The sequence below is a fragment of the Diplotaxodon limnothrissa genome, linkage group LG3 (assembly GCF_057381915.1).
Source record: "Diplotaxodon limnothrissa isolate DT_005_m linkage group LG3, D_limnothrissa_male_GT1.1, whole genome shotgun sequence".
NCBI lineage: Eukaryota > Metazoa > Chordata > Actinopteri > Cichliformes > Cichlidae > Diplotaxodon > Diplotaxodon limnothrissa.
Genome location: NC_140598.1, coordinates 4,452,989 through 4,480,027, shown reverse-complemented (window position 1 = coordinate 4,480,027; position 27,039 = coordinate 4,452,989). Strand labels below are relative to the sequence as shown.

At 41.5% G+C, this 27,039-nt stretch overlaps 2 protein-coding genes across 2 annotated transcripts in view; one reads left to right on the top strand and one right to left on the bottom strand.

Annotated features, from left to right (window-relative positions):
• LOC146634309 (protein NLRC3-like) overlaps positions 1–27,039 on the bottom strand; it is a 709,813-nt gene that overhangs the window by 517,566 nt on the left and 165,208 nt on the right. The window lies entirely within an intron of this gene.
• On the top strand, positions 11,863–13,757 carry LOC146634313 (E3 SUMO-protein ligase ZBED1-like). The gene is made up of 2 exons (XM_085376784.1): positions 11,863–12,935; positions 13,106–13,757. The coding sequence occupies exons 1-2, from the start codon at positions 11,863–11,865 to the stop codon at positions 13,755–13,757; spliced, it is 1,725 nt and encodes a 574-aa protein (XP_085232910.1).

Genomic DNA, 27,039 nt, shown 5'->3' with positions numbered 1-27,039 from the left:
TAACTTAAGTAGGATTACAACTTTTAAGGAAGGAAAGATTTCAGATATTTAGTTCACTGTTTCAGTTATTTTATATGAAATTAAAACATTTACGTTGGTCAAATATGATGCTCTAAATCAAATAAAAGTTTGAAAATAAATGATGTATTTTTAAATGCTGCAACAAATGTTCACAAAAAGTAACTATAATTAAAACCAGTTAAACAAAATCAAATGTTTGAATCATGCTTAACCAAATGCCAGGCTGGAGAGCTGAACCTAAAGTATACGTAGAAAGATTTCAACATCTGAGCAGTTTTTAATGTTTTTATCACATATAAATGTCACAGCAGTGGATCCTGGCCCAATGCTTTGTGTTTTTGGTTTTCTTTGACTCTTGTTTTTCTTGGTTTTTGTTCTTCTTATTTATCAGGCTCTCAGTAATCTTAGTTCTCCCTCCCTCAGTGTTCATTTCAGCCTGTGTTTAGTTTCTGTTCCCGTGTCCCGCGTTTCATCGTTTCATGTCGAGTCAGCCCTGTCTCTCTGTTTCCTGTGTCTCCCCAGTCAGCCCCGCCTCCCTCGGGCACTCATGTGTGATACAGAGTAATAAACCTGACTACATTTGCTGCACTCTCTTTATTACCTGTTACTTTAAAATTCATACACTAATTATGTCTGCCCATCTCTCTAATGTGAAGGTCAAAGGTCAACATCCCAGTGACATAAGAATAATCCCAAAGGGGCAAAGGCAGCGGTTAATTTAGCACATTTAGCATTAAGGGTACAGCAAGGATATACTTTTACTTATTGTGGCAGGGGTGTGGTCTCTGGCCTGCTGCAGTGGAGGCTGGTGGCGGGACGTTGGACGGCACAGGTGAGGGTGATGGAGCTCATGACTCTCCCCTTTATAGTGACGGAGGAGACTGGCGTGGGGCAAGCGTGTAGTGGAGGAAGCCGAGGAGAGAGCTGGTTTCTGGCTACAAAGAAACCAGAAAAGATTGCTCGTGGTCAAATGTCAAAGGAGCTTGCAAAGAAAAGCGTCTGGACTTCTTTAAGTTACTTGAAGACGTTTCACCTCTCATCCGAGAAGCTTCTTCAGTTCTAAGGTCAAATGGTGGAGAGTCCCAGATATAAACCTAGTGGGAGTGACCCCCCACAGAGGGACATATGTGCATGTATGCAGGCAAAGACCTGCAGTTAAAAAAAGCGCCCCTCGACAGCCAAACCCATCTGTTCTCTAATTGGATTGTTACATTGTTGATTGACATGACATTGACCAATCAGATGAAAGGAAGAAAAATAGGGTCAAAATCCGTACTTGTAACTTGCAGGGGTTTTTTTTCTAAGTCCACACACAAATCTTTTATACACATACAAATCTTTTTTACAAGTACAAAATATTTATGACCACATTTTGAGCCCATACGAGAACAACTGAGATCATTTGTCCACAACACGAGGTTAGTTATTAATATACCGTATTTTCACGACCATAAGACGCACTGTGCTAAAAGGCGCAGTCTCAGTTATGTGTGCCCTTACTGTATTTAACACACACATAAGGCGCACTGGACCATAGGGCGCATACAAGTACCGTATGAGTATTTAAAAATAAAGCGGGAGCAAACCTGAGTTCGGTACCTTACTCACATTTCTATTGCCGGTAATCGTCATCATCAACAACACACAAGCATACAAGTGTGCGTATTTAAAACTAAAGCAGGAGCAAAACAAAGTTTGGTACTCACATTTTTATCATCAAACCCATCGAAGTCCTCATCCTCTGTGTCTGAATTGAACAGCTGCGCTAAATCTCCATCAAACATGCCAGGTTCACTTTCTTCACTGTCAGAGTCACTTTCCGTGCCGTGCGGCTCCTCAGAAATGATGCCGGCTTTTGCGAAAGCTCGAACAACAGTGCCAGCAGACATGTTAGCCCAAGCATCTACAATCCATTGGCAAATTGTGGCGTAACTCTCCCGGCGCTGCCTTCCACTCTTGGTGAAACTGTGGTCTCCATCGGTCATCCATCGCTGGATGTGTTTGTCGCCGATGTGTTTGCTGCAGTAGGAGCGGAAGATGGCCAGCTTTTCCTTATAATCCGCTGGAAGTTGCTGCGCTACCGTAGTCCTGGTCCGGATGGAAAAATGGCACCGTTTCATAAAAAGTGAAAGTGAAACTGCTTTTAGCCGAATGGTGACCGTCGAAACGCTTCTCCCACTCGTTCTTTGCTCGATGATCGCTGTCAGGGGTTTAGACATCTGTTCACAAGTAAGAGAAATAAGACACTGCAGACCGACTCAGAGTTTAAGAACGTGTACACGGGTGAATGCCTCTGAGAAGACAGACACAACGAGTACAGGCTGCTTGCTTTATTTATAGTTCAAAATGGATTACATAGCACTTCCTCTTTTAACGGAAAGGGGAGAGCTCAGGCATTGTCTTAGCTATCTAACCTCTGCACACAAACTGAAAAATAACGACACAGCAGTATTCATGCTTATCTGACATCACAGACACTGAAGTAAAGAATGCATGTATATCCTGTCTTGTCAAACATCTCAAACACTGAAGTAAGGAATGCATTGTGTTTTGTTTAACAATAGGCTTGGTTATGTGAAAATATATGAACACTAGAAAATAAAACACACTTGATTATATTGTATTTCATAAAAATCCTCTATCATTCCCTCCTGTTGTTAATATTTTTCACAGGTTTAATCAATGCATAGTCACTTGTTAGTCACATTTTCAACTTGCATGTCATTTGGTGAAAACATACATGATCATCAGTTAAAATTCATCTTCTTCAAGTTCATTCTCTGCTTGTGGTTCGTATTGGGGTAGGGAGACATATGCTAGTAGTTTTGTGGTGAACATATTGTTTACCATTCTGTGGACACAGGGCAATATGCATGTTGAGAATAAGCAAAGGAGTATGAGCAGTACTCCAACGAGTACTAGTCCTTTCATGAGCAACGTCTTCCATGACCCACTAAGAAGCCATGTGAGCCAGTCCTCTTCACCAGTGATGTAGTCCTGTCGTTGAGCTTGACTCAGTTGTCGCAGCACGTCCAGTGCGTCAGTCATATTGTTGGAGTGCACATTATCAGGAATGTATGTGCAGCAAGTCGTGTTGAAGAGCACACATAAGCCTCCTTTCTCGGCTAGTATCACGTCCAATGCGACTCGGTGTTGCATTATTGTGATGCGCACTGCATCGATTTCTTCATTCTGAGCCTTGTTGATCTTTGTTGAAGCATTCAGAAACAGTCCAAAACGGTAGTCGAGTGTCTCTATCCTGAGCATGTTTTTGGCATTTCCTGCCCACGGGAATAGAGAAAGCATTACTTTTTGTCCTTTGGTCCATGTTTGAATTCGTCTGGTACGTCAGTTCCCCAGATTGAGTCGTGAGGTTGCACGTCTCTAGTGCTACTCTTGCGTCTCGTCTGATGTGGTTCATCAAGCCTCGGGGCCTCCAGGATCCTCGCCGGGATCTTCTGCAAAGGAAGCAAAACACCTTTTCCTGCACCTCCCTAACTTATCCTATTTGGGACTCTTTAATCAAAAGCATGATCCTAATTATGTTCTTAACTTATTGACTTGTATTTATATATATTCTTCAACGTTACTCATCCCTTTAAAACTCTTTAAGCGCTGGTTTCCCGTCCGGTTGCTCGCTATCATCAACATCCTGTACACGAATTGTCGCTGCTGCAAGTGCCTCTACTCTAATCTTAAGTCACCTTTTTAACCAGAAAATCATTATAAGCGCCTATTCTACTAAAAGATCCAAAAGAAAACAACCTCTTTAATCCTTTAACCTTAACATAAAAATAACAGTTTCAGTTTTACCATATCCAAATGATCAACAAACCCCCAAACATAATCACGCATAATAAGAACCAAAAAAGTCCTAAAATGATCCTAAATTATTAAACAATTAAATTATTAAACCCTAAATTCCCCCTTTTATTTTGACACATGAAATGTGTCACAATACTATACAAAACTCAAAATGCTTAGTTTTTCCCCACTCATGATCCAATCTATGTCATAAAAATAAACTTGAAACAGAACAATTATCAGTCATGTGTTCCTCCAATTAATGGTAACATGAGTTACATCAAAAATGTTTCCCCTTTAACATTTGGCATTCTCCCAACAATATACTATAATCCCATAATCTAACCCCAGTCAACAAAACAGAAATTTTCTCTGGTAAAAGCCAATTGTTTGTCCACATTTATGCATCCTCACTCACCCAGCCACACATTCACTCACATGCAGTCACACCATATTTTTGCTAATAGTGGAGCTTCCCGCACGATCAGATTCTCCACCCTCAGCAAAATGAGCTCATTCATTTTTTTTTATTTTCCATAGGAAAATATTTCTTTATGCTTTTGGACTGGATTGACTCGCATAAAATCCTACAATTTTGGACAGGGACTTACGACCTGATCAGTCCCCACAGGTAGCTTTCTCCTCAGCCAGTTGTAATCTGGAAAGCCCCCCTTTTATTTGCTCTCCCCGAGAATTTGTCAGCGCTGTTACAGGCCTGCTTAGAACAGAAATGAGAAAAAATAGAGCTGATTATTAGCTCACAAAACACAAAACAAAATCACCTGACAGGTTTCCTTTAAGTGCACTGTTACAAACTAATGGGCCCCTCAGACATGTCCGTGTTTCCTAAAACTCCCTCTATTAAAACAAAAACAACAACAACCCAAACCTTACTGACAGAATCAACCCATCACCACAACAACCTTAAACACACAAGTTTTGCCACCACATAATCTCACCCCCTCAATACACCGAAAGTCTCATTAAAACCACACAATTTGCACACAAAAATCACCCCCTTTAACATACTTAAATTCAGCATAAAACCCCTTTACGACAACATATAATCACTAAACTATAAATGTCCTACCCAACTCTGCACTTCTCTTGTCTGCTATGCTTCCTCTTCTGAAAGCCTCAGTCACACACACACACAGGAAGCTCCTCCGTCACCACTCACTTCAGCTAATTTGCATACTGAGTCATCTCTCAATGAGTTGCTGTAACAACAGAAACATATGTTTAAACATTACCAACTCATTAAATTATTTTATTTCTTTCTACAGTGATCACTACTGTTGATCACTTAGTCCCAGAGCACTCCTAAGTCACTCTTTTAAAACTACTTTAATCACTTTTTGTTTTCATAACTCACTTTGTCATATAGCTTCTTTGAGTTCCTCAATTTCAAACTCAAATGTATTTTATGTTTGTGTATGTGAATTTGCATATGTTGCTTTTCCAGTGTGTCAGACTCCTTCATAATTTTGCCTTTAAACAGTCAATTTTCTCCTTCCCAAATTTACTAACCCAAATTTTGATTTCCCACCTTAAATAGCAGCATTCCTTGTCCTCAGCCAGAAGTTAGGGCTCCACTTGCCACTTTCCACTTCCGCCTTAGCCCAGCGGCTTTACCCTTGAGGTCCCGTCTTCTTCACTTCATCTCACCCGTGAGTCTGAGCTCACAGGGACTGAGTGAGGCCGAGTAATCGTGACTGTGCCTGCCTTAGGTTGTCCCAGGGTTTCGAGGTGGGATCTTACCCGTCATGGGCTATCCAGCCTTCCATACTCGCCTGATACGGGGGCCAAGTGGGCAGGGGAGGGAACACACTGGCTCTGGGAATTAAAGGAGTGTAAGCTGCTTCCTTCATTGCATCTTATATTAAACTATCCCACTTCTGATTCTTTCCTAGAATAATTTCACATATGGCACTTTGTGTATGTGTGTTTTCTATTCATTAATGTAATTGTCAGTTATTTTTTCTCTTCATTTTACTTTTTTATCTGTTTGTTTGTGACGTTCTACTTTAGTTCTACTAAACCTTGATGTAAAAACAATACACCCTCTTTTGACGCACATACTCTGCAGTTTGCCTACGCACGCACTTCTCTCTCAGACTTCCTCTTTTCACACACCGCCTTGCACTCACCCTACTATCAACTTTCATAGTGTTATTATTATTTATTATTTTGTACCCGTCACACCCAATCCCTCAAGTATCGGCACAAATTTGTTTCCAAACCAACAAAATAATCAAAAAACAAAAACATACATGAGTCAGGACACAAAAAGACAAAGAAAAATGTTGCCAGAAACAAAGCAGAAGTGTGAGGGGAAACTGAGCTCACAGACAGCTGCATGTGTTGGCTTTTAATAGCATGCAGCCTCTGCTCTAAAAAACCAATAAATAAAAAATAAAAGAAAATGTGTAACATGCTCATCAACTTAGCGGTGTCCACACATTTAATTCAGCTTCATAATCCTGTAGGTTTAGTTATTATCTACAGGGTTTGGCTTATTAGTTGTTATTATAGATGTGCTCTGTATCTCAGTAATATTTATCTAGGATAAATGACAGGTTTTCAAGCAGGTTAAGTGCCTCTATGCACCTAATTGGTTTAGATATTGCCTTTATTTTCTTCATCTCATATGTCATTATACTGAGTTTGAGCAAACCTTAAGCTTGGTGCAGACTACTTCATAACAATTGTCCATCTCACATCATACTGACTAGGATACTTCTTGTCAATATTAATTTTATATCATTATTAATATCATCATCTTTTTCTCTCTATATAGTAACAATAGTATATTACAATATTTTACTAGTGTATATCACTATACTACTACTGAGACAATTTAATAGTTAGGATCATCTTACTCAGCAAACAGATAATTTATAGTTCATCCAATCTGTACAATTTGCTTCATCTCTGAACAGGTTTGTGCCTACTTTTAGACTGGTCTTCTGTTTGCCTCATCTCAGATCCAACCTTCAGTCACATGCATTCTCTCTGTTGCATGTCGAACCAAGTAGTTTATTATTATATTTTATTTTGTATCCATCAAGGACGTGAATGAGCTGCAGTCTCACCCACCTCCAGGATGGAAACATTTATCTTTTCACACACTTTCCTTGGCTGTACAATGATACAGCCTTAATCTACCTTATGCATCTCTCTTTTTTTTTTTTTTTAGAAAAGGTCTTCATCCAAATCACCATCAGGGTGTATACCTCACCCCTGACGTCGTTGCCCACCTCTCAATTTTAAATACACTTAGTCATTGAGGGCTAGCAGGAGGGACTATGCGCTTACCTGCTGCTCCTTGGCAGGTAGCTCCATGCCCTCCTGGGTTTTAATTGCACCTTAGAACACATATGCATCAACACTACAATGAGCGGGTGGAGGGAGGTTTGGAGTCTTCTCCCACCCCCATTCTCTGCGGCCTGCTGGAGCGGGAGGGCTAGTAGGAGGAGTTGGCCGTCCGACTGCGGTCTGGGGTGTGGGGCCTCCCTGCTGCTGCGGAGTCGGGGTGGTCTGCCTCTCCCCACCGCAGGGAAAAGGGTAACACCACCTGGGTCTGGGTGCAATTCCCCCCTCCAGGGGCAAGGGTACCTAGACCCGGTTTGTAGAGTACGCTTGGGGAGTGTGATTGTGTGTACAGCGTCTCTTTATGTCTGTCTCCACGTTGGTTGAGTGTGGAGTGAGTGCATATGAGAGCATGAGGGTGGGAATGGATGTTTGTGTCTGTGTGTGCCTGTATGTCTGTGTCTATATGTCAGGTTGGGTATCAGACGCCACCTCTCTGGGGACACCTCAGGCCCTCCAAGGTTTGGAGGCCTATCTCCACCCACCACCACTTCCCCTGCCGGTGGCGGACTCCCTCAGGTGTCGGTGTGTTGGTGGTTCTTTGTGTCTGGGGGTGGGCGTCCGGGTACACACCGGCTCACTCCTTGGCGGCCGCTTGTCGGGGCCTGGGGCCTGGGGCTCGCTCGGGCCCCTTTGGAGGTGGGGTGCCCCCGGCCTCTCGGCCTGGGGCTCGGTCACTCAGGCACAGCTGGGGGCCGGCGGAGCTCACGGGCGCGTCACTGCAACTCCCCCTGACTTCTGCTCCGCGGCTGCTGGGCGAGCCCTCATCTGGGACTCTCCTCAGCTCTTACTGGAACAGTGGCGCGGCTGCCCCTCTGTTGGTCTTCCATGGTCTCTTGTGTTCTGGGGGCCTCTGGATGTCTGGAGTTTTGATCTCCTCCATACCCGCTTCACACCCTGGAGGACGGGGCTGTGGCCCCCCCCCACACTCCCTAGCAGATCATTACATGGAGAAACCTTTGGAATGCAAGCATGCTGATCCACACAGGTATGCACACATGGGTATTCACAGACGCGGACTAAAGCTTTCTTGGCTGCTGCCTCAAAGCACACTGTGCGCTGTCTATCTTGCGTGCTGCACAATATCGTTTATTATTTAGTAAATATTGATATCTATGACTAGCTAGTTTATTGTGATGGTGCTTTGTTTTCTCTATTATTATGTTGCTCTTTGTTGTTTGCTGTCTCCTCTGTTTGTTTTTTTTGTTTGTTTTTTTTTTTTTTCTCCATACAGGTGACCCAGGAGTTCTTTTTTTTTTTTTTGTCTCTCTTCCCCCCCCTTCTCACCGTCTCTTCTCCCCTTTGGTTTTCTTTCTTTCTCTCCCCCTCTTTCTCTCATTCATTCCCCCTGTCCTATTTATTTAAAAAAAAAAAAAAAAAAAAAAAATGACAAAGGATGAACGGAAGCTCTGCCATCACGTAATGTCGCATACTGCTGTTTCTGATGTCATTTAAAAAAGAAAAAAAAGAAAAAAAAGAAAAGGTCTTCATATGAATGATTTCCTTTTATTTATTTCATACAATCTGGGCATGATGGGTCATAAATGCACTGATTTTTGCAGCCACGGCCACTATCTCTATGTGACATAAAAAGGGGATCGGTTAGATGCTGTTTTGTCACATGTCCTGAGGCTGATTTCACAATTATAGTGTTTTTTGAAAATGTTACATTTGGGACTTCTACAGTTAAAACAGTTTTACAAGCTCCTGTGTCTCAAAACATTTTTTTTTAACGGCACACCTTTCACATATACTACAACTGTTGGTTTGGCTTCTGACCCTAGCAGCAGTTGTTCTATATTGTAAACTTCCGCTTCATCTGTTTCACTTCCTTCCTCTCCACGTCTTCTACGTCTGTCATCATCACTTTGAAAAGATGCCATTCTGCTAGACGTTTTGCTTTTTTCTTCTGACTTTTTTCCACATATAGCTCTTTTTGCAAAGCGGTTTTTAAAGCATTTATTAAATCAGGGGTGCATTTGCCTTGCCAAGCTGGACAATATATTTTATTTTGTATTTCTCCACCTTTTTGCACTGACTATTCCTGCATTTGAACAGTTTTTTTCTAACCACTCTTCATCTGCTGTTAATTTTACTTTAGTTTTAGAGTTACCCATTTTAAACTAATTACGTCAGAACTGTGACACCTTCTCTGGCACAAAGGAGCGGGCAGGTGATCAATAACAGGCTTCTACTTTCTCACTATTTGAGAAAGCGGTTATTGATTTTACGTGATGACGCACAACCTTAGTTTCCCACTCCAGCCAGTTTGTGAGTGTACACAGGAAAACAGCTTGAGAAGGGTTCGACCGCGTATTGGGTCGTAAATGACAACTCACTTCTCTTTGTTAACACAAACAGAGCGCGCTTTTATAATTTTTATTGAGACTTTCCGTATTTTTATTGTGCAACCTTCTAACTGTTCCGTTGCAGCCACTCCCAGAGCGACCGGAACTCGTTCCGTTACAGCTGCTTTCCCAAAGCAACCGGAACTTTTAATAGCGATTTCTAGAATTTCGCTCTTGCCTGTTGTCTCTTAAATCCCTTCTGGATTGAGATCTGTCGGCGCTAACCAGGTTTACACACTATTTTAAAGGAAAATCTCAATATCAACGTATTTTAGCGCTAGATGGAATGCAGTGTTTCATATTCACCTTACTGTGGCGCTGCGTTTTGGATCCGGCACATCTGGTCCTGGCGTCGTGGGGCCTCGCTGACCAGAGATCGTATTCACGCTCCCAGATTTTCCTTTTTACTGTGCACAGATTTTTTCCAGCGCAGGCAACAGGACGTCAGAATCCGATGAAAACCGTCTGTGGACAACTAGACGTTAAAAATAACAGTTAGTTATCCGGCTACGAAGGACCAATTAAATGTCAGGGGTTTAGACATCTGTTCACAAGTAAGAGAAATAAGACACTGCAGACCGACTCAGAGTTTAAGAACGTGTACACGGGTGAATGCCTCTGAGAAGACAGACACAACGAGTACAGGCTGCTTGCTTTATTTATAGTTCAAAATGGATTACATAGCACTTCCTCTTTTAACGGAAAGGGGAGAGCTCAGGCATTGTCTTAGCTATCTAACCTCTGCACACAAACTGAAAAATAACGACACAGCAGTATTCATGCTTATCTGACATCACAGACACTGAAGTAAAGAATGCATGTATATCCTGTCTTGTCAAACATCTCAAACACTGAAGTAAGGAATGCATTGTGTTTTGTTTAACAATAGGCTTGGTTATGTGAAAATATATGAACACTAGAAAATAAAACACACTTGATTATATTGTATTTCATAAAAATCCTCTATCAATCGCCTTATGTCCGCGGAAACTCAGCTGCGTATTCTTGACCTGTCGGAGCTTGTTTTCCAGCTTCCTCCACTTGCGAACCATCGATTCATTAAATTAACCTTAAATTCTCTCGCCGCTGCTCGATTTCCATGTTCCTCCGCGTAGCTGATGGCCTTCAGTTTAAACTGTGCTTCGTAAGCGTGTCTCTTTGCCATTTTCAGGGTTGTTAAAACAACGATGTCCTGCATAACGCACATACCTGTTCTTTTATACACGTATGTGCGATTGTCCCGGTATATACGATCAACGCCCACACTTCACCCTTTAACGTTCTCATGGTGTTCTCTACTACGTCCTCCTTACAACACATAGGGGGCACTGCGCTATAGGGCGCGCCGTACTTTTTGAAGAAAATCTAAGACTTTTAAGTGCGCCTTATGGTCGTGAAAATACGGTACTGCAACAACATGGCAACAGAGCAGCTGCAGAGAATTCAACATTAATGAATCGATGTCCACAACCTGCTGCACAACCTGCAGCAGGTTGTGGCCTGATGTGTTTGTAAGAGTTTCACTTTCAGGAGGAGAAGATTTAAACGAGTCGCACAAATGTGAACTACAATGTCTGTGACACACAATTTATGCAAACTGCAGTAAATCTGACCTGAAGAAATCCAGTCTTCTGCCTGTTGTGGTTTTGACAGCTGCTCGTAGGAGAGTTTGTTTGTAGGAGGTGGAGATGTTCTCAGATCAAGTGCGTAATCGTCTCTTTGTGTAGACGCTAAAAGCTGTGAGCCAAAACTCTCTGCTCTGAAACTCTTCACTCAGTCCTCACGCTGAGAGTTTAGAGGCTGAACTTCTTGTTCCTCCATAACACTTTTCATGAAACAGCAGAAATGAGCTTGTGTTTCTCAGCAGTGCGCACACAGAGAGCCGATCCTCTCTGCTCAGCCTGAACAAATCAAAGTGAAACGTCAGTGAAAACACAGCTGCTGATCAAACTGTGTCAGATTAATGTCTCAATGTTTCACTGTGACGTTAAAAAATACATACAAATGATTTAAAGAAGTAGGAGGCAGATTTTCACAATAAGAGCACTTTGTTTTTAATATAGCTGTCGAAATTAACGCGTTAATTGCGATAATTAAATTTTGGAATTAATTACGTTAGAATATTTAACTATTTAGCGCAACACGCAGATAAAAAAAAAAAAAAAGTCGCTCCCATAATTCCACTTGATTTGTTTACATACATACATTCGCGCTGTCTTCTCTGCATCTTTCCCCTTTTCCTCTGGTAGAGTCGGACTCATCCAGAGGAAACATTCCTGTTTACCCTCAACTTTCTCAAGATGTTTGTCCACTGAAAATGGAGAAGCAGGAACAGGATGGCCTTCTGGATGGGGAATTCAAATACAAGAAGAACATAGATGGGACAATAAACAAACGCGTTGTAATTTGCACTCACTGTAGTAAAGAGTTTCAATTTCACCGTTCAAATTCTACCTTAAAATACCACCTTAATGCCAAACACGCGTTTGTCGGGGCAGCAGCTTCACCCGGCCTGCGTCAGACCACTCTTAGTGAACGCAGGCCACTCGGTAAGTCTTCTTTGGACAAACTGACCGACAATATAGCCAAATGGATAGCAAAGGACTGTAGACCACTAAGCATTGTGGAGGACAAGGGCTTTGCGGATGTTTTAAAGGTTGCATCTCAGGACGCGTCCTACAAGCCCCCAGCGAGAAGCACAATAACAATTCGAATCCACGAACTGTATGAAACGGAGAAAAAGAAAAAAGAAGAGGCTTTAGTTCACACAGAATGCGTGGCTCTGACAGGAGACCACTGGACATCATTGAGTAATAACAATTACCTGGGAGTTACTGCGCATTTAATCACTGAAGCCTGGGGTCTGACATCCTTTGCGCTGACTATAATGAAAACGGAAGAGCGGCACTTTGCGGAGGCTTGTGCAGAGCAGTTCCAGACTGTTGCTCGCAGGTGGAGAATTGAGGAGAAGGTGACAACAGTAGGCACGGACAGTGCGCGCAATATGATCGCTGCGGCTCGCATCATGCCATTCAATCACATGCCGTGTACCGCGCACATTCTACAGAGATGCATCACAGTGAGTCTCGCAGACAGTGGCTTTGTCACTGCGCTGGCCAAATGCCGCAAAATTGTTGGCCATTTTAAGCACAGCCCAGCAAACACAGCAGAGCTGAACGCAGAGCAGGTGTCACTGGGGCGCAAGCAGGAGCCGTTGGCCCAGGACGTGCCTACGCGCTGGAACTTCACGCTGGAGATGGTGAAGCGCTTGATCCGCAACCAAACTGCAGTAACCGCGACTCTGGATAAACAAAAGCATAAACTTGTCCTCCTGACGCCTCCAGAGTGGGACAAACTTCAGAGACTGGAGACACTTCTAGAGCCCTGCAGGTGAGCCTGTCATTGTGACCATAATTGTAGGTTTAGATTAAATGTATCAAACATACATCTTAAATCAGTTTTGTTATTATGAAAATGTCTTAATACCTAGTAATAAAAAGCTTTTTTTAATTTGCTGTGTGTGTGTGTGTGTGTGTGTGTGTGTGTGTATTCCACTGCAGATATGTGACTGAACTGCTGGGAGGAGAGGCCTACGTCTCCTGCTCTGTAGTTCTACCAGCCTTCTGCCACCTGCGCCGTGTCATGGAAGTAACTGATGAGGACCCTGCATATGTGGTGAGGTTTAAAGAGAAGTTTAAGGAAGACCTTGCTTCCCGCCAGGAACATACCAACTATGCATGGCTCCAGATCGCAACTGCACTGGACCCACGTTTTAAAGACCTACGCAGTGTGCCCAAGACTGACAGAGAAGCAGTGTGGATCACACTGGCAGGCATGCTGCATGAAGACTCTCCTAGAAGATCACACACTGCAGAAGAAGGTCCAGCCAAGAAGAGGCTGAGCCTGCTGCAGATGGACTCTGACTCTGAGTCAGAGGAGGAGGTACAGCAGGACAGAGCCATACAGCGCTACAGAGCAGAGCCCTGCACTGCCTTAGAGGACTGTCCCTTACAGTGGTGGGCAGCTCATGCAGGAGCCCACAGCCAGCTGGCCCGCCTTGCTCGCAGATACCTGGCCACTCCTGCCTCCACAGTGCCCTGTGAGAGGCTGTTCTCTGTAGCAGGGCACATTGTGAACAAGAAGAGGTCTGCTCTGCACTCAGAGAACGTGGACAAGTTGGTTTGTCTCAGCAACTGGCTGAAGGATGAGTAGACCAGAGGACCGTGTGTTTAGAGCTTGTTCTATGGTTGAATGTGATTTAAACAATACTTTTCACTGTTGTTCATATTTTTTTGCACTAATCTACCTTACCCAAAAGGATGATTGGAGATTTTTTCTATTTTGCCTGTTGAATTAGGCCTATGTTCTGTGAACTTGAAGATGTATATGGATAAAACAATGTGCTAGATTTAAACGGGTGGAAAACATTCAGTAAAAATCCCTCACAATTATTTGAAGCCCTGTTCTGCTTGTACTGTTTGTACTCACAATTAATAATAAATAAAACAAACAAGTGTGTTAAAAACCACTATCTGTCCCGATTTTTACACACATATACACACATATACACATATATTTCGAGTTGCGATTAATCAATTTTTAGGCTGTGATTAATTCGCTTCCAGCACAACACCCAGCCTACGTCAGGTCTTAGCATTAAATAACACTAACAAGTGTGTAAAAATCCGCTATCTGTCCGTATGTTTGCACACATTTTGGTCATATTTCGAGTTGCAATTAATCATGATTAATTAATTTTTAGGCTGTGATTAATCTGATTAAAAATTTTAATCATTTGACAGCCCTAGTTTTTAATTCAGTTAATGTCAAACTGTCATCAACACCTCTGTGTTGTCTCCGTCTCTGAGCAGATTCAGGCATTACTCAAATAATAAAGGCTTTTTTTCACTATTATACTTTTCATTAGTCTCCAGGTTGATGATTATAAACAGAATTATTAAAGTTTTTATCATTTCAGGCTGAAAATCAACATGAATTTGGTTCTAATCAAAGAAGCTCCTTTAATGTGTGTCATTAAAATCCTCACACAGGCTTAAAAAGGCGACATTAACATTAAAATAAATGAAAGAAGCTTCAGCTGAGAGCTTCATGCAGTCATCATCAGCAGCTCATAGCAGTCACAGCTCTTTATTACGCAGCTTTGCAGGAATTAAAGTGGCTGAAGTGTCAGAGTTTGTGTGAGAAGCTGCTTCATGGACAGCTGTACACACGTCTTTATTATTTCTTCATAAATCAAACACACAGGTTTGTCTGCAGATGATTTAAAGTGTGTCGTTGTGCAGTTAAAGCTGTTTGTGTGACGCCCTGACCTCCTGTGAATGAAACAGCCAATCAGATCCATCAGAGAGAGAGCAGGAAGTGTTGTGTGTTTGTGACAGAACAAGGAAACAGTGATGATGATGAACATACAGGTCCTCTGATGTTTCCTGTTACAGTAACGCTTGTTCATCTGTTGCTCTCCTACACTTTCCTATAAATAAAGGAGAAAAAGTCCGTTTAGTTTCATTTCCTACAGCTCAGAGTTACACTTCACATTCCTGCTGTCACATCAAAAAGCTTCACTTTGGTCCAACATCTACATGTTAACATGAAACACAGACAGACTCAGAACATCTGGAACATCTGCACTTTGACCCAAACTGTTATAGCAGGATATTTTCTGCATATTTCTTATGTTGGACCTGTTTGAACTGTAAACGACCTGTAATCATCTGTAAATGGTGTGAGACACACTGAGGCCACCTACAGGGCAGCTGGGGAACAGCAGGGATCTGAAATCATATGAGACGTTAGTGAGTGAGAAGAACAAACGGACTTAAGATGGCTCGAAGTGATCAAAGTTGATCTAAAACAGAAGATAAATCCACTGATTCTTTGTAAAGTTCATCTGCTGCTCACATGAATCCATGAAAGATTTATTTCACTGAATGTTTCTTCAAAGCTCATTTCAACCTGTTGAAGTCATGAATGAAAGTGCAGACTGAGAGTGGATCACATGATGTTTGAGGTGTGTCATGTGACATGTTCAGTATTGTCACACATGTCTAGATTGTCCCTGATATCATAACTGCTCAAACACTGATGATTATATTTGAAGAATTATTCCTGATGGCAGCAAAGTTTGAATGGAGCTCTCTGTCTGTGCTGATTTGTCGCCCTCTGGAGGTCAAAGCACAAACCTACAGGGCAGCTGGGGAACAGCAGGGATCTGAAATCATACGAGACGTTAGTGAGAAGTTAGAACAAACGGACTTAAGATGGCTCGAAGTGATCAAAGTTGATCTAAAACAGAAGATAAATCCAAAGCAGCATCAGATGAATGTTACCATTTCCAGTTACGGTGCCCTTCATCTAATATGGAAATGTGTTGTTTTTTTTTTTGCCGTGTTGTTGTTCTTCCTATTGTGTTTAGGCCAGAGATGCTCTTCAAACAGCGGACAGACATGACCACATTACAAGAACATGGTGTGAGTCCGATTTGATATTCCAGTCAACGCTGAGAGACCTTAACCAGGAAGTCAGAGGTCAGCTGATGCTGCGAGCAGGAAGTGAACCAAGGGAAAGGTCCACTCTACTCAATCTCAAAGAAAATATGCTGGTGTTTGTTGATGTTGATGGTACAATAAAAATATATAATATAATAAATAATAAAATATCATGTGATGATGAGATGTGTTGTTGGTGTTTGTATTTTCTGTAAATGTCTTTTTAATGTAAATGCTTTGTTCCAGACGGACAGGGAATCAGTTGCTGTACGATGACATCATCTTGATGTTGACGAGGAGGGCAAGAAAAACTAGTTTAGTCCTGCAGATGGCGATCTTGCACCGTGTTCAGAGAGCCGACACTTTGATGGTGCTGCTCTACTCAGCTTACTTTAGCCTGGGTTGGACTCTATATGAGCAGCTTCCACTCTGGTTTCACTCTTAAACACACTTGTTTGATTTCACTTGTAAAAGTTGAAGAATAAATATTTTATTACAAAATTATTTGTTGATGCATTTTTTTAGGGTCAAATATCTTGTTTGATTTGAGGAATGAACTGTTAGGGTGGAAAAAGTGAATCAGGTTAAAATAGTGGTGCTTTATATCAGTGAAGATGTATAATGTAATTTAAAATGTTGATGATGGGTTGTAGTGGGCTTGTACTTACAAAACTGCCTCATTTTATTGGAACGATCCACAGTTGCATCCATTCACGGATGACATCTGACATCATTTGACATCTGGTCTGAACACGTTTGTACACAAGATGCCTCAGTTCTGGATGTTCCCACAGACTCCTCTGTGCACCTAAAGAAAAGGTCAAGGGTCAGCAGCACATGTAGTTGGGACAATTCTTCAGTCGCACAAACTACACAATCATTTTCCTCCAACGACGACTTTTCACTTGCAGAAATGGTCCTGTGTGATTTCCAGGCTGTGATATAAAAACTAGTTCCTAATGGCAGCGACTCACTCAGTAAACATGTGTTTCCTTCACCAACCTCACACACAGATCCAATAAGATCAGGAAGTGGGCAGTATAGTACAATATGTGTTATTCTGTGCTGCACTGCCCAAACTAAAGATCTGCTGAAGTGTTGGAAATGATCCAGATGTTTATTTTGGACGATACAGCAGAAGATCAGACATGAAAGTGGAGATAACACAGAAGACCTGCAGCAAAGGTCAGAGGTCAGACTGGGCCCCTGGATTCAACAATGAGCCAATGATCATCAAGCAGTGACTAAAGCAGAGCCCTGACGTTCTGACATTCATCACACAGTCAGAACAAATGTCTGCTGATGACTTCATCTCATGAAACGACTGATAGATGTCAGTTCATTGATCAGCTGAGCTGCTGATCTTCATCGTCACAGAAACATTCAGCTTGTTTCAATCAGTAAATAACTCCCACTACTCCCAGTTTGAACTGTTCCCACTCAAAATGCTGTGAGAACAATGATCATTGTAGAACTTCACAAACATCACGTGTTGTTTTCCACATGTAAGATCAGCAAACACACAGAAACTTCCTGTTGCCACACACGGCCTCTAAAATCTCTTCCACGCTTTCTGTCTGAAGTCCACTCTCTGTGTCGGATCCACAGGAAACAACAAGATCTTGTTAACATGGTTTTCAATGTGTCTCCTTCCAAAAAGTCCAACCAATGAACAAATGTGTGTATTTGTGGAGGCCGAACAAAAGCATGACACATTTCTCTGTTTCTATAAACTGGAGTCAAACACAAACATGAAGAGTTTCACTGACAGACTCCAAAATGCCCCCACAGTGGATCAAAGGGAAATCCTACAGTGTGGCCAGAGACTCTTAATGGCTCCAACATCAACACATCCACAATGTTGGATCCAGTTGTGCCTCACAGAGTTACTAAGACACACCCTCTGCCAGCATCACAACAGCTCCACCTGCTTCACCTGCCTCCTCAGCATCTTTACACCTGAAGAGAAAAGAAAGGCTCCAACAGCTCAAATCTACAAAGGATTCATGAAGTTTCATCCAACAATAACATGTTTGCCTTCCACAGTGTGCTGTTAGACACCACTGTACCTCTGCCATTTCAAAAAGAGCAGCTTGGGAACATTTTGGCTCCAAACACTTTGTGTTTAAGTTCTTTGTTTTCTTTGTGAAGCCGACAACATCTGGAGCTTTGTGACTCATAGAAACATCATTTTGTTCTTTAGATGACAGCAGATTGGGACTGAATAATCAATCACTATCAAACCAATAAAGACAAACATGCTGATTTTACAGGAACTTTGTTGGAGAAGCTGCAAAGACATGAAACTGGTGGAGATCCCAAACCAGTTGATAGTGCTGGTTATTCCAAATAAAGCTGTTTCCCTTTGAGATGAAATGACTTTGTGTCCTGATATATAATAAAGATGTTGTTGTTTTTGAGCCCCTGTATTAAAAGTAGCTTAAAGTCAGCTTGAGTTTGATGTCTTTATGTCAAAGCTGCTCATGATGTTGAGCTGCTGATGGAATAAAAACAATATAAAAGCATGTAGTCCAGACTTAAATGTAGCCTGTTGTTAGCTGAGGTCCACACACAGTGTTTGACAGTGTAAAGTGTGTGAAAGGGCTGCTGGTGGAGCTCACTAGGATGAGCAGGTGACCACGAGGTGGAGAGCAGCTGGCCTGGCTTTGACCCGGGCCACGCCCCCTTTCTCTCTGCTTTGCTGTCACTTATCTTCACTGCTCTGTCCAATAAAGCTGAAAAAGGCCCCGAATCAAAGAAATCTGCTGCAGCCTCTGAAATGTCTTCTGTTTCCTTCCCGACGGCTTTTTCACCGTCAGCCCATCAGACAGTCCAGCAGCATTTATGATGATGTCATGATGTTGAAGAGGCTGCTACGGTGGCCTCCCATGACCCCCAGCCTCATCACAGCTGAGATGCAGACATTTGAAAACATTCAGCAGACAACTGAATAACAGTCCAACACAACAGTCTGTGTGCAGACACACACTGACCTTTCATAGAGTCAAACACAGCTGGTTGAGTCATTTCTCTGTGAGTCTAAAGTGAATCTAGTATTTGAAAGTCCACTTCCTGTATTTGTTGTTGAAGACTTCTTCAGCTTCTTCTCAAGGACATCAGCTGCTTGTTTGGCAGCAGAGGCAGTTAAGAAGCTTCCTGAAAAACACTGAACAGTGAGTTCACTGTGGCATATGACAGATTCAGCTTTCTGTGTGCAAATGTGTCTGTGTCGACCTTTCAAATGCTGTTGAATCCAAAACATCAGCGGCTCCTCGGCTGCTCACTTCATGCACTTCTGTCTGTGTGACAGTCCAATGACATCACAGCTGTTTCCAGCCCCAGTGTCTCAGGACTGGACACCTTTAAACATGTCGAGGATCAAACAGCGTCCAGCTAAACACACATGAAACTATCAGAGCTGACAATCATTCCAATAACATCTAATGGTTCATGTATGTAGACACAGGACTACAAGGAAATGGCTCTCAGCATCTGGCTGTGGGAACACATGAGTCCCTGTTTGTGTTCAGATTGTGTGCATGTTTTAGACGTGTGTCACATGTAGAAACACAACAATCCCACAATGACACACAGATGTGTTTGACACAGCTGTGCAGCTGTAAGTTGTTTCTAATGATTCATTGAAGCTCTTCTAACATTCTGGAGACGATCAGTACATGAATCTGTTCAACACGACAACAATTTGACTTCAGTGTGAACGTTTGCATTAAATAACCTTCTTCATCCAGCTGACAGCATCTTCATCCTATGATGTGAACAGTTCCTCCTGTTGATGACAAACCTCTGACAGGATCTGCTTGAGGAGCTTTTTCATGTGCAGCTCTCTGAGCTCAGGGCTGAGCTGCTGTTTCATCTTTAAGAGCTGCTGCCTCCTCGCCGGACTTGTTCTCCTCTTCTTCTCCTAATGACACCATTTCTGCTTCATATTAAATTCAATAAAGATGCTGACATGTATCTGTAGCAACAACATCATTGAATCTAGAACAACTGGAGCCAAACCAGTGGCTCTGCTGGGATCACTGGTGAGCCAACACTTCCTTGTTGATGCAGATTTCAGGGCTTCCTTTTGCTCCTCCGTTATAACTGTTCTCTCTTCTCAACACATGATGACACAAAGGAATCAGCAGTGACAAAGATGATGCTGAAGAGAAGCACACACTTCACACATATAACAGAGCAGTGCAGTTACACACACCTCTGCTCGACATCAGGCCTCAAACAAAGACACAAAACACTAACTTGACTCTAAACAGAAGAAATGAGCAGCTGTTTCTGTTCTGTGCTTATTTATATTTGACACACATGCTTCTCTTTGTGCAAACACACATCGCACTATAAGGGTAACCTCGCACACAATGATTGGACAGCACAGTGATGATGCTGGGAGATCCTATACGCAGCAACACAGAAACACTGAGAACTTTAAACAATGATGGAAAGTGTTATAAATGACTTGTTGGCCTCTGATCTGTCACAAACAGCTGAAACGTGTCTCTCATGAGTCACATGAAGGTTTTTGACAGAAAGGACAAAAAGTAGCTGCAGTCAGTTTGTGTCATTTTTATATTTATTCATCTGGGAGAAAAATCTGAGGGACATTAAAATGTGTTTTCAACAGAGACAAGAACATGAATATAACAGAACAGGTAAATGAACATGTTTCAAGTAAACAGCTGGACTGATCAGGTCCAAACACAGAGTGATAAACTTGTCAAACAGCTGTCATATCTTTATATAGAAGCTCTTTATAAATGCTGCTCACTGCAGTCTGTTTACTAATAATGTCAAAGTGTTAGAAACACAGAAACATCAGAATGGTCTTTGTTCACAGAAACCTGTCTGGGATCCTTTGTTGTTCTTTTGATGCAGAGTTACATTATAAATATAAAGAGTTATTTCAGAGTCTCATCAGTTTTCCTGCATGTCTTTATTTAACACATCAGCAGGGCTGAAGCTCTCATGTTAAACACACACTGATCTATGGACACGTTCATGTGTTTCTAACAGAACCAGGCTGTTATCAGCCTGCACTAACATTATGTCACACACACTGAATGTAACAGTGACAGTTTACATCATCACACAATCAGCTGTGATTGTTTCACTGTCATCAAACGAGTCAACAGGAAGTAGAATCAATAGAAACCAATCATTTACTGACAGCATGTCTGATGGAAATAAGTGCAGATTATGTATGAAGTCTAACTGCACACAGTAACTGTGTTACAATAAGGACTTAACAGCGCCCTCTGCTGGAGTGTTTCAGTACTGCGTTAACTAGAATACACCACCTCCTCCTCACACCACCTGCTACAGCTCTACTCTTCTATGACTACAGTCATCCACAGCACTGATGTGAGGTCACATGGTTCATATGTAAGGAGCACAGCTGACCTCAGGTCAGTTTAATGACTGTGAGCAGCAGCTGTGTTATTGTCACTGTGACAGGGAGACACTCTCAGACACAGCGCTCATGTCAGCTTGTTCTCATGCAGGAGGATCAGGAGCTCCATGTTTGTCTTTCTGTTTGAATCATGATGTGTTTGTGCCATCAGAGTCTGTCATGAGTACTCAGGGTTTCACAGCAGCTCTTCTGGATGCTGACGAGGACTCCAACCTCATGTTTCACCTCTCTGAGCTTCTGATGTCTGTGAACACTCGTGTTTCTTCTCTGGGCTCATCTGGACAAAAACACCTTTCTGTGTTTGGCTGCAGCCTCATTCTGACTGACAGGAAGTGTGTTATCCATGAGCTGCACTTCTGTGAGGAAGTTTCCTGCTGTGTTTCCTGTCTGTGGACAAACACGAGTGTTCCAGCTGAGGACTTGGTTCCTTCCACCTGTCCATACAGGACATCACGCTGTCTGCAGCTCTGTAAATGCAGCTCCAGGTCCTTCCACGTGCTGCTCTGTATTTGTGCAGTTTGTAGTGTGTCCTGGGAAACGTAGCACACATGGTGTTCTTCTGCTGTTTCCTCCTTTCACTGAGTGTGAAACACTGACGCTGTGCTGTTGTTCACAGAGGGGAGCTGATTCTAGCTGCAGCTGGACTCTGTCATCTAACTGAATGTGTTGGTGCTGATCACGGGGCTCTGAGGGGGGAGCAGCAGGAGGACTCTGGATGCTGACGTCAGTGTATCTGTGGAAGCTCCCACAGCGTGTCTGTCATTCAATATTGTGCTGTATATTGTATCTATGCAAAGATGAACAGACTGTGTGTTCACTGGTCTCTGTGCTGCAGCTCTGATGTCATCATCACTCCCTCCTCCACCCTCAGCAGTCCCAGCATGCTGCTGTGGTGCACCCCACCCTCACTCTACACCTGAGCCACAGACCACACCCTCCACCTCAATATACACCACAGTTTTCTCTGCTGTGGAAATGAGATCAGGAGGAAATCATCATTATTATTATTTAATAAACGCTCACATTAATGTGGGCTTATTTGTTTCATATTAGAAACATTAGTTGAGTGTCTTTAGTATAAAATGGTCAAAGTCCCTCTTTTTGCTCCTCCCCTCACCTGTGGATGGACGGTGCTGTTACCGTGGTGACAGCTTGGATGTGTTTCAGTCCTGCCTGGTTATCAATGCTGGAATCTTTCACATTTATTACAGGTAATAACTCTGATTTTTCTGTGTATTATGAACCAAATGTATCCTGATACACACAGAGATGGATGAGCAGAGGTTGTTTTTGCAGTTTATGTAGTTACTATGGACTTAATGCATACATATTATTAAAATTAGGGCTATAACAGTTGTATTGATGTATAGCAACTTGAAATGCTCCCACAAATGGCTCCACAGCATGTAAAAATATAACAAAAGCTCTGGCGGACTTGGTTCTGTGGTCAGTCTTAAAGGGTGAAGTTCAACTCTGTAATCTTCACTGTGTCACAGAGTTCAGTGAGTCCCGTTATTCACAGTATCAATCAGATCATCAGAGAACAGCTGATCAGCAATCAGTGGTGCCAACAGCGCCTCCTGTGGTGAGAGGATGCAATAATGCAATGTAGCATTTTTCCACTCAACACTTGCAGTCATGGAAACTGTCTGTTGGATCTGTGTGACGTTGCTTTCTTGGTTAGAGTTCCTCACAAATGTCCAGATGATTCTTCTAATGAGGCGTCGACCATGTTTGCAGCTCTTTGGAAGAAAACGTCGCCCTTTGCCATCCTTACTTTTCTTTGACTTCTTCAAATGCAGCTGAACTCCAGCTGGTATTTTCTTGGACTTTGCAGCTGTTTCTGGTCATCAGTTCATTCCTGCAAACCTCTGAAGCTGAACAACAATGATGCTGCATTGCTGGCTGATCCCAAAAGGTTGTGTAGGAGCCATAATTGAATGTATTGAATTTTGATGATCACTGGGTTTTTATTTGTTTGGTTGTTATGGGAGTCACGTGGGTGCTAGCGGTGACATAAATGGGCGTTGTCAGTCTGTCATTCACGGGTTTTGATTTTGACAGAGAGGAGGGCTGGGTAGCCGTAGTTTTTGTTGACCGCTGCACTACATGTTCGCTTCGTTATATTAGAGCCTGTGATGTTGTAAGAGTTTGAATCAGGAGCCGATGATACTACTCTGTAAAAAATCCCAAAGCACTTTAATTAAACGAGCAAACAATTCCATCTCTCGCATTATTGCGTAACTTTGACAGCGCGTCAGGCAAATAGGCAGGCTCCATCCCCGGCCTGTAGCGACTGTGGAAGTCGCTACATCTTTAGTCAACAAAAAAACGGCATTCTGGAGAAGCCAGCCGCAAGCAGGATCAAAGAAATCAGATCAAGGAACCTGAAAGACGCCAAGTAAGTGCAGCGCATCTGAATGGGTGAGCCCAGCAGCACCGACACACCTGACGCAATTCTGAGGAGCGCAGGTAAGAATACCTGTGCATGTCTGGTTGTGGAAAAGGAAGCGACATTGCATTAGCGCTGAGATGTTTCAAGAGGAGACACTGAATGGAATAAATGTTGGTTAAATGTGCAACGTTTTTGGCTGCGCTCTTGGATTGATGTCTGCGCTGCGTCTTATTAATTATGCTGCTTGGATGACGTTCAGATGGACAATTAAAGTGCCGTTACGTTGAAAGGATTTTATGGTCAAAGTCTATTGTGGCTTCCAGAGGATATGTTTTAATGGATGATCACTGAAGATTAAAATAAATAAATAAAAAATTGAACAAACAAACGGGAAAATCATGAGTCAAACAGGTGGTGATGATTGTTCCTCTAATGATTTGGGGGGAAAGAGAGAAAGAAAAATGACTGGAAAGGCATTGTTGAATAAAATCGAAAAATCACAAAATGAATGCAAAATATATGTTAATAAAATGAAAGGACTAATACAAAAAATGAAAGCGCTCATGCAACACAATGAAAATCTTTTTCAAATTAAGCAGTATTTGGTGGATTTAAAGGCACTGTGTGAAAAGGCTTCAAGTTCACATGTTGAGGTGTTGTCTTTGGTGCCAGAGGAAGAAGTAATAAAACAAGAGGAATGGTTTTCAAGTATCATGAAATACACCAATGTGTTTTTAAATGAAATTCAGAACTGGATAAATCAAAGAGAACAAAATGCTGCCGTTTGTCCAAAGCAAATCAATTTATTGGAAAACAATGTTGCATCAAATACTGAGACAGAAGTGGAGGATGATATCAAGCCAAGTGATAGTGTTTCAAATGTTGAAAGCCACAAAACTTCTTCATCAAGATCTTCATTCATTCATTTCATTCATTTATTTATTCATTTTCAGGCACAACAAATACCTATATTGAACATAAAATACACAAAACAAAAAACAAAAATTGCCTGAAAAAGGAGTGGGACGAAGAAAACTTATTAAAGCCCACCCCTATACTCACTCATCAACAAAAAAAACAATAAACTTCCCGCAGCTACGCCCATCATTGCATACAGACCCATCAACAGCTCCGGGCACATACAAGCATCTAAGCGGCAGCTCGCAACCAACAATTAGAGCCTTCATAACTGAATACAGAATATATAAATTATAAATTGCATTACCACAGGTAACAGGCAGTAATAACTACAAGTAACAAACACACATACATATACATACATATATATCTACACACACAAGTACATATATGTACATACATACGCACACTTTATTTATTTTTTTTTTATTTTGGAATCCATACCAGCAATGGTAAGAGAACAGACATTACAGAGCACACTAAAACCCATCATTGAGTATACTGTGACCAGACCAACTGTTTGTAGAGAAATTTAAATCTATGAATATTTTTGCATTGTTTCAATTGTAAACTTAGACTGTTCCAGATTTTCACACCACATACAGACACACAAAAACCTTTACGGGTTGTTCGAGTTCTGGGTAATTTGAATTCTCCAAAGCCTCTCACATTATAAACCTTTTCTCGAATTTCAAATCTAGTTTGTAAATTTGCCGGTAAAAGCTTAGTAAAAGCTTTATACAAAATTATGGATGTATTGTAATTAACCAGATCCTGGAATTTAAGTAACTTTGCCTGAAGAAAGAATTTGTGAGTATGATCTAGATAACCAGCCTTGTGAATAATACGCAGTGCTCGTTTCTGTACTGTGACTAATGGATTAGTTGTATTTTTATATGTATTTCCCCACACTTCCACACAATATGTAAGATATGGAAGAACCAGGGTACAGTACAGAGTACGAAGTGCATCTTTATCAAGGAATTGTTTCACTTTGTTCAAAACTGCGAGGCTTCTGGAAATTTTGGTTTTTATGTGTCTGACGTGGGGTTTCCATGAAATTTTGTTATCAATTATAACTCCCAAAAATTTGTTTTCACTCACATTATCAATTGGTACACCTTCAATGATAATTGGTAATTCTATATTATATTTTAAATTACCAAAAAACATTGCTTTAGTTTTATTTATATTTAATGATAATTTATTTATGTCCATCCATTTTTTTATTAATTGTAGCTCCCTGTTTACGGTCATTACAAGATCAGTATAATCATCGCTACTGAAAAATATGTTGGTGTCATCTGCGAACAGTATGAGTTTAAGTACTTGAGAAACATCAAAAATATCATTTATGTATACATTGAAAAGTTTTGGTCCCAACACTGACCCTTGGGGAACACCACATGTAATACCAAGTTTCTCTGAATGGTAATGCCCTATGCTAACATATTGTTCCCGACCTGTTAGGTAACTTTTTAACCAGTTACCAGCTTTCCCTCGAATACCATATCTTTCCAATTTATCCAGTAAAATTGAGTGATTGATTGTGTCGAAGGCCTTTTTGAGATCAACAAAAATACCAACTGCATATTTATTTTTATCCAGTGTATCAGTAATTTCTTCTACTGCCTCAATTATCGCCATTGAAGTGGTTCTTTGCGTTCTGAAACCATACTGACCAACATTTATTATTTGATGTTTTTCAAGGAATTTTTCTAATCTTGAATTAAAAAGTTTTTCTAGAACTTTTGAGAATTGAGGCAGTAGAGAAATAGGCCTATAATTGGTAAAACTGTGTTTGTCATTACTTTTATATAGTGGTATTACTTTCGCAATTTTCATTTTTTTTGGAAAACAACCGGACTGAAATGATAAATTACAGATATATGTTAAGGGACTAGCAATATTCAGAATAACCTGTTTAACTACAGACATATTTATGTCATGATAATCCATTGAAGACTTACTTTTACATTTTAATGTGATATTTATTACTTCTTGCTCATTTGTAGCTGAGAGGAACAGTGAAAAGGGATTTGATTTTATATTACTGATATTTTCATTTTTATGACACGGGATGTCCGCTGCTAGTTCAGGGCCAACATTTATGAAGAATTTATTGAACCCATCGACAATATTACTCATGTTGTGATTTTCACCATTTGCATCAGTAAAATATTCAGGATATGATGTTCCAGAAGATCCTTGTTTAATTAAGTTGTTTAACACATCCCAAGTTCCTTTTAT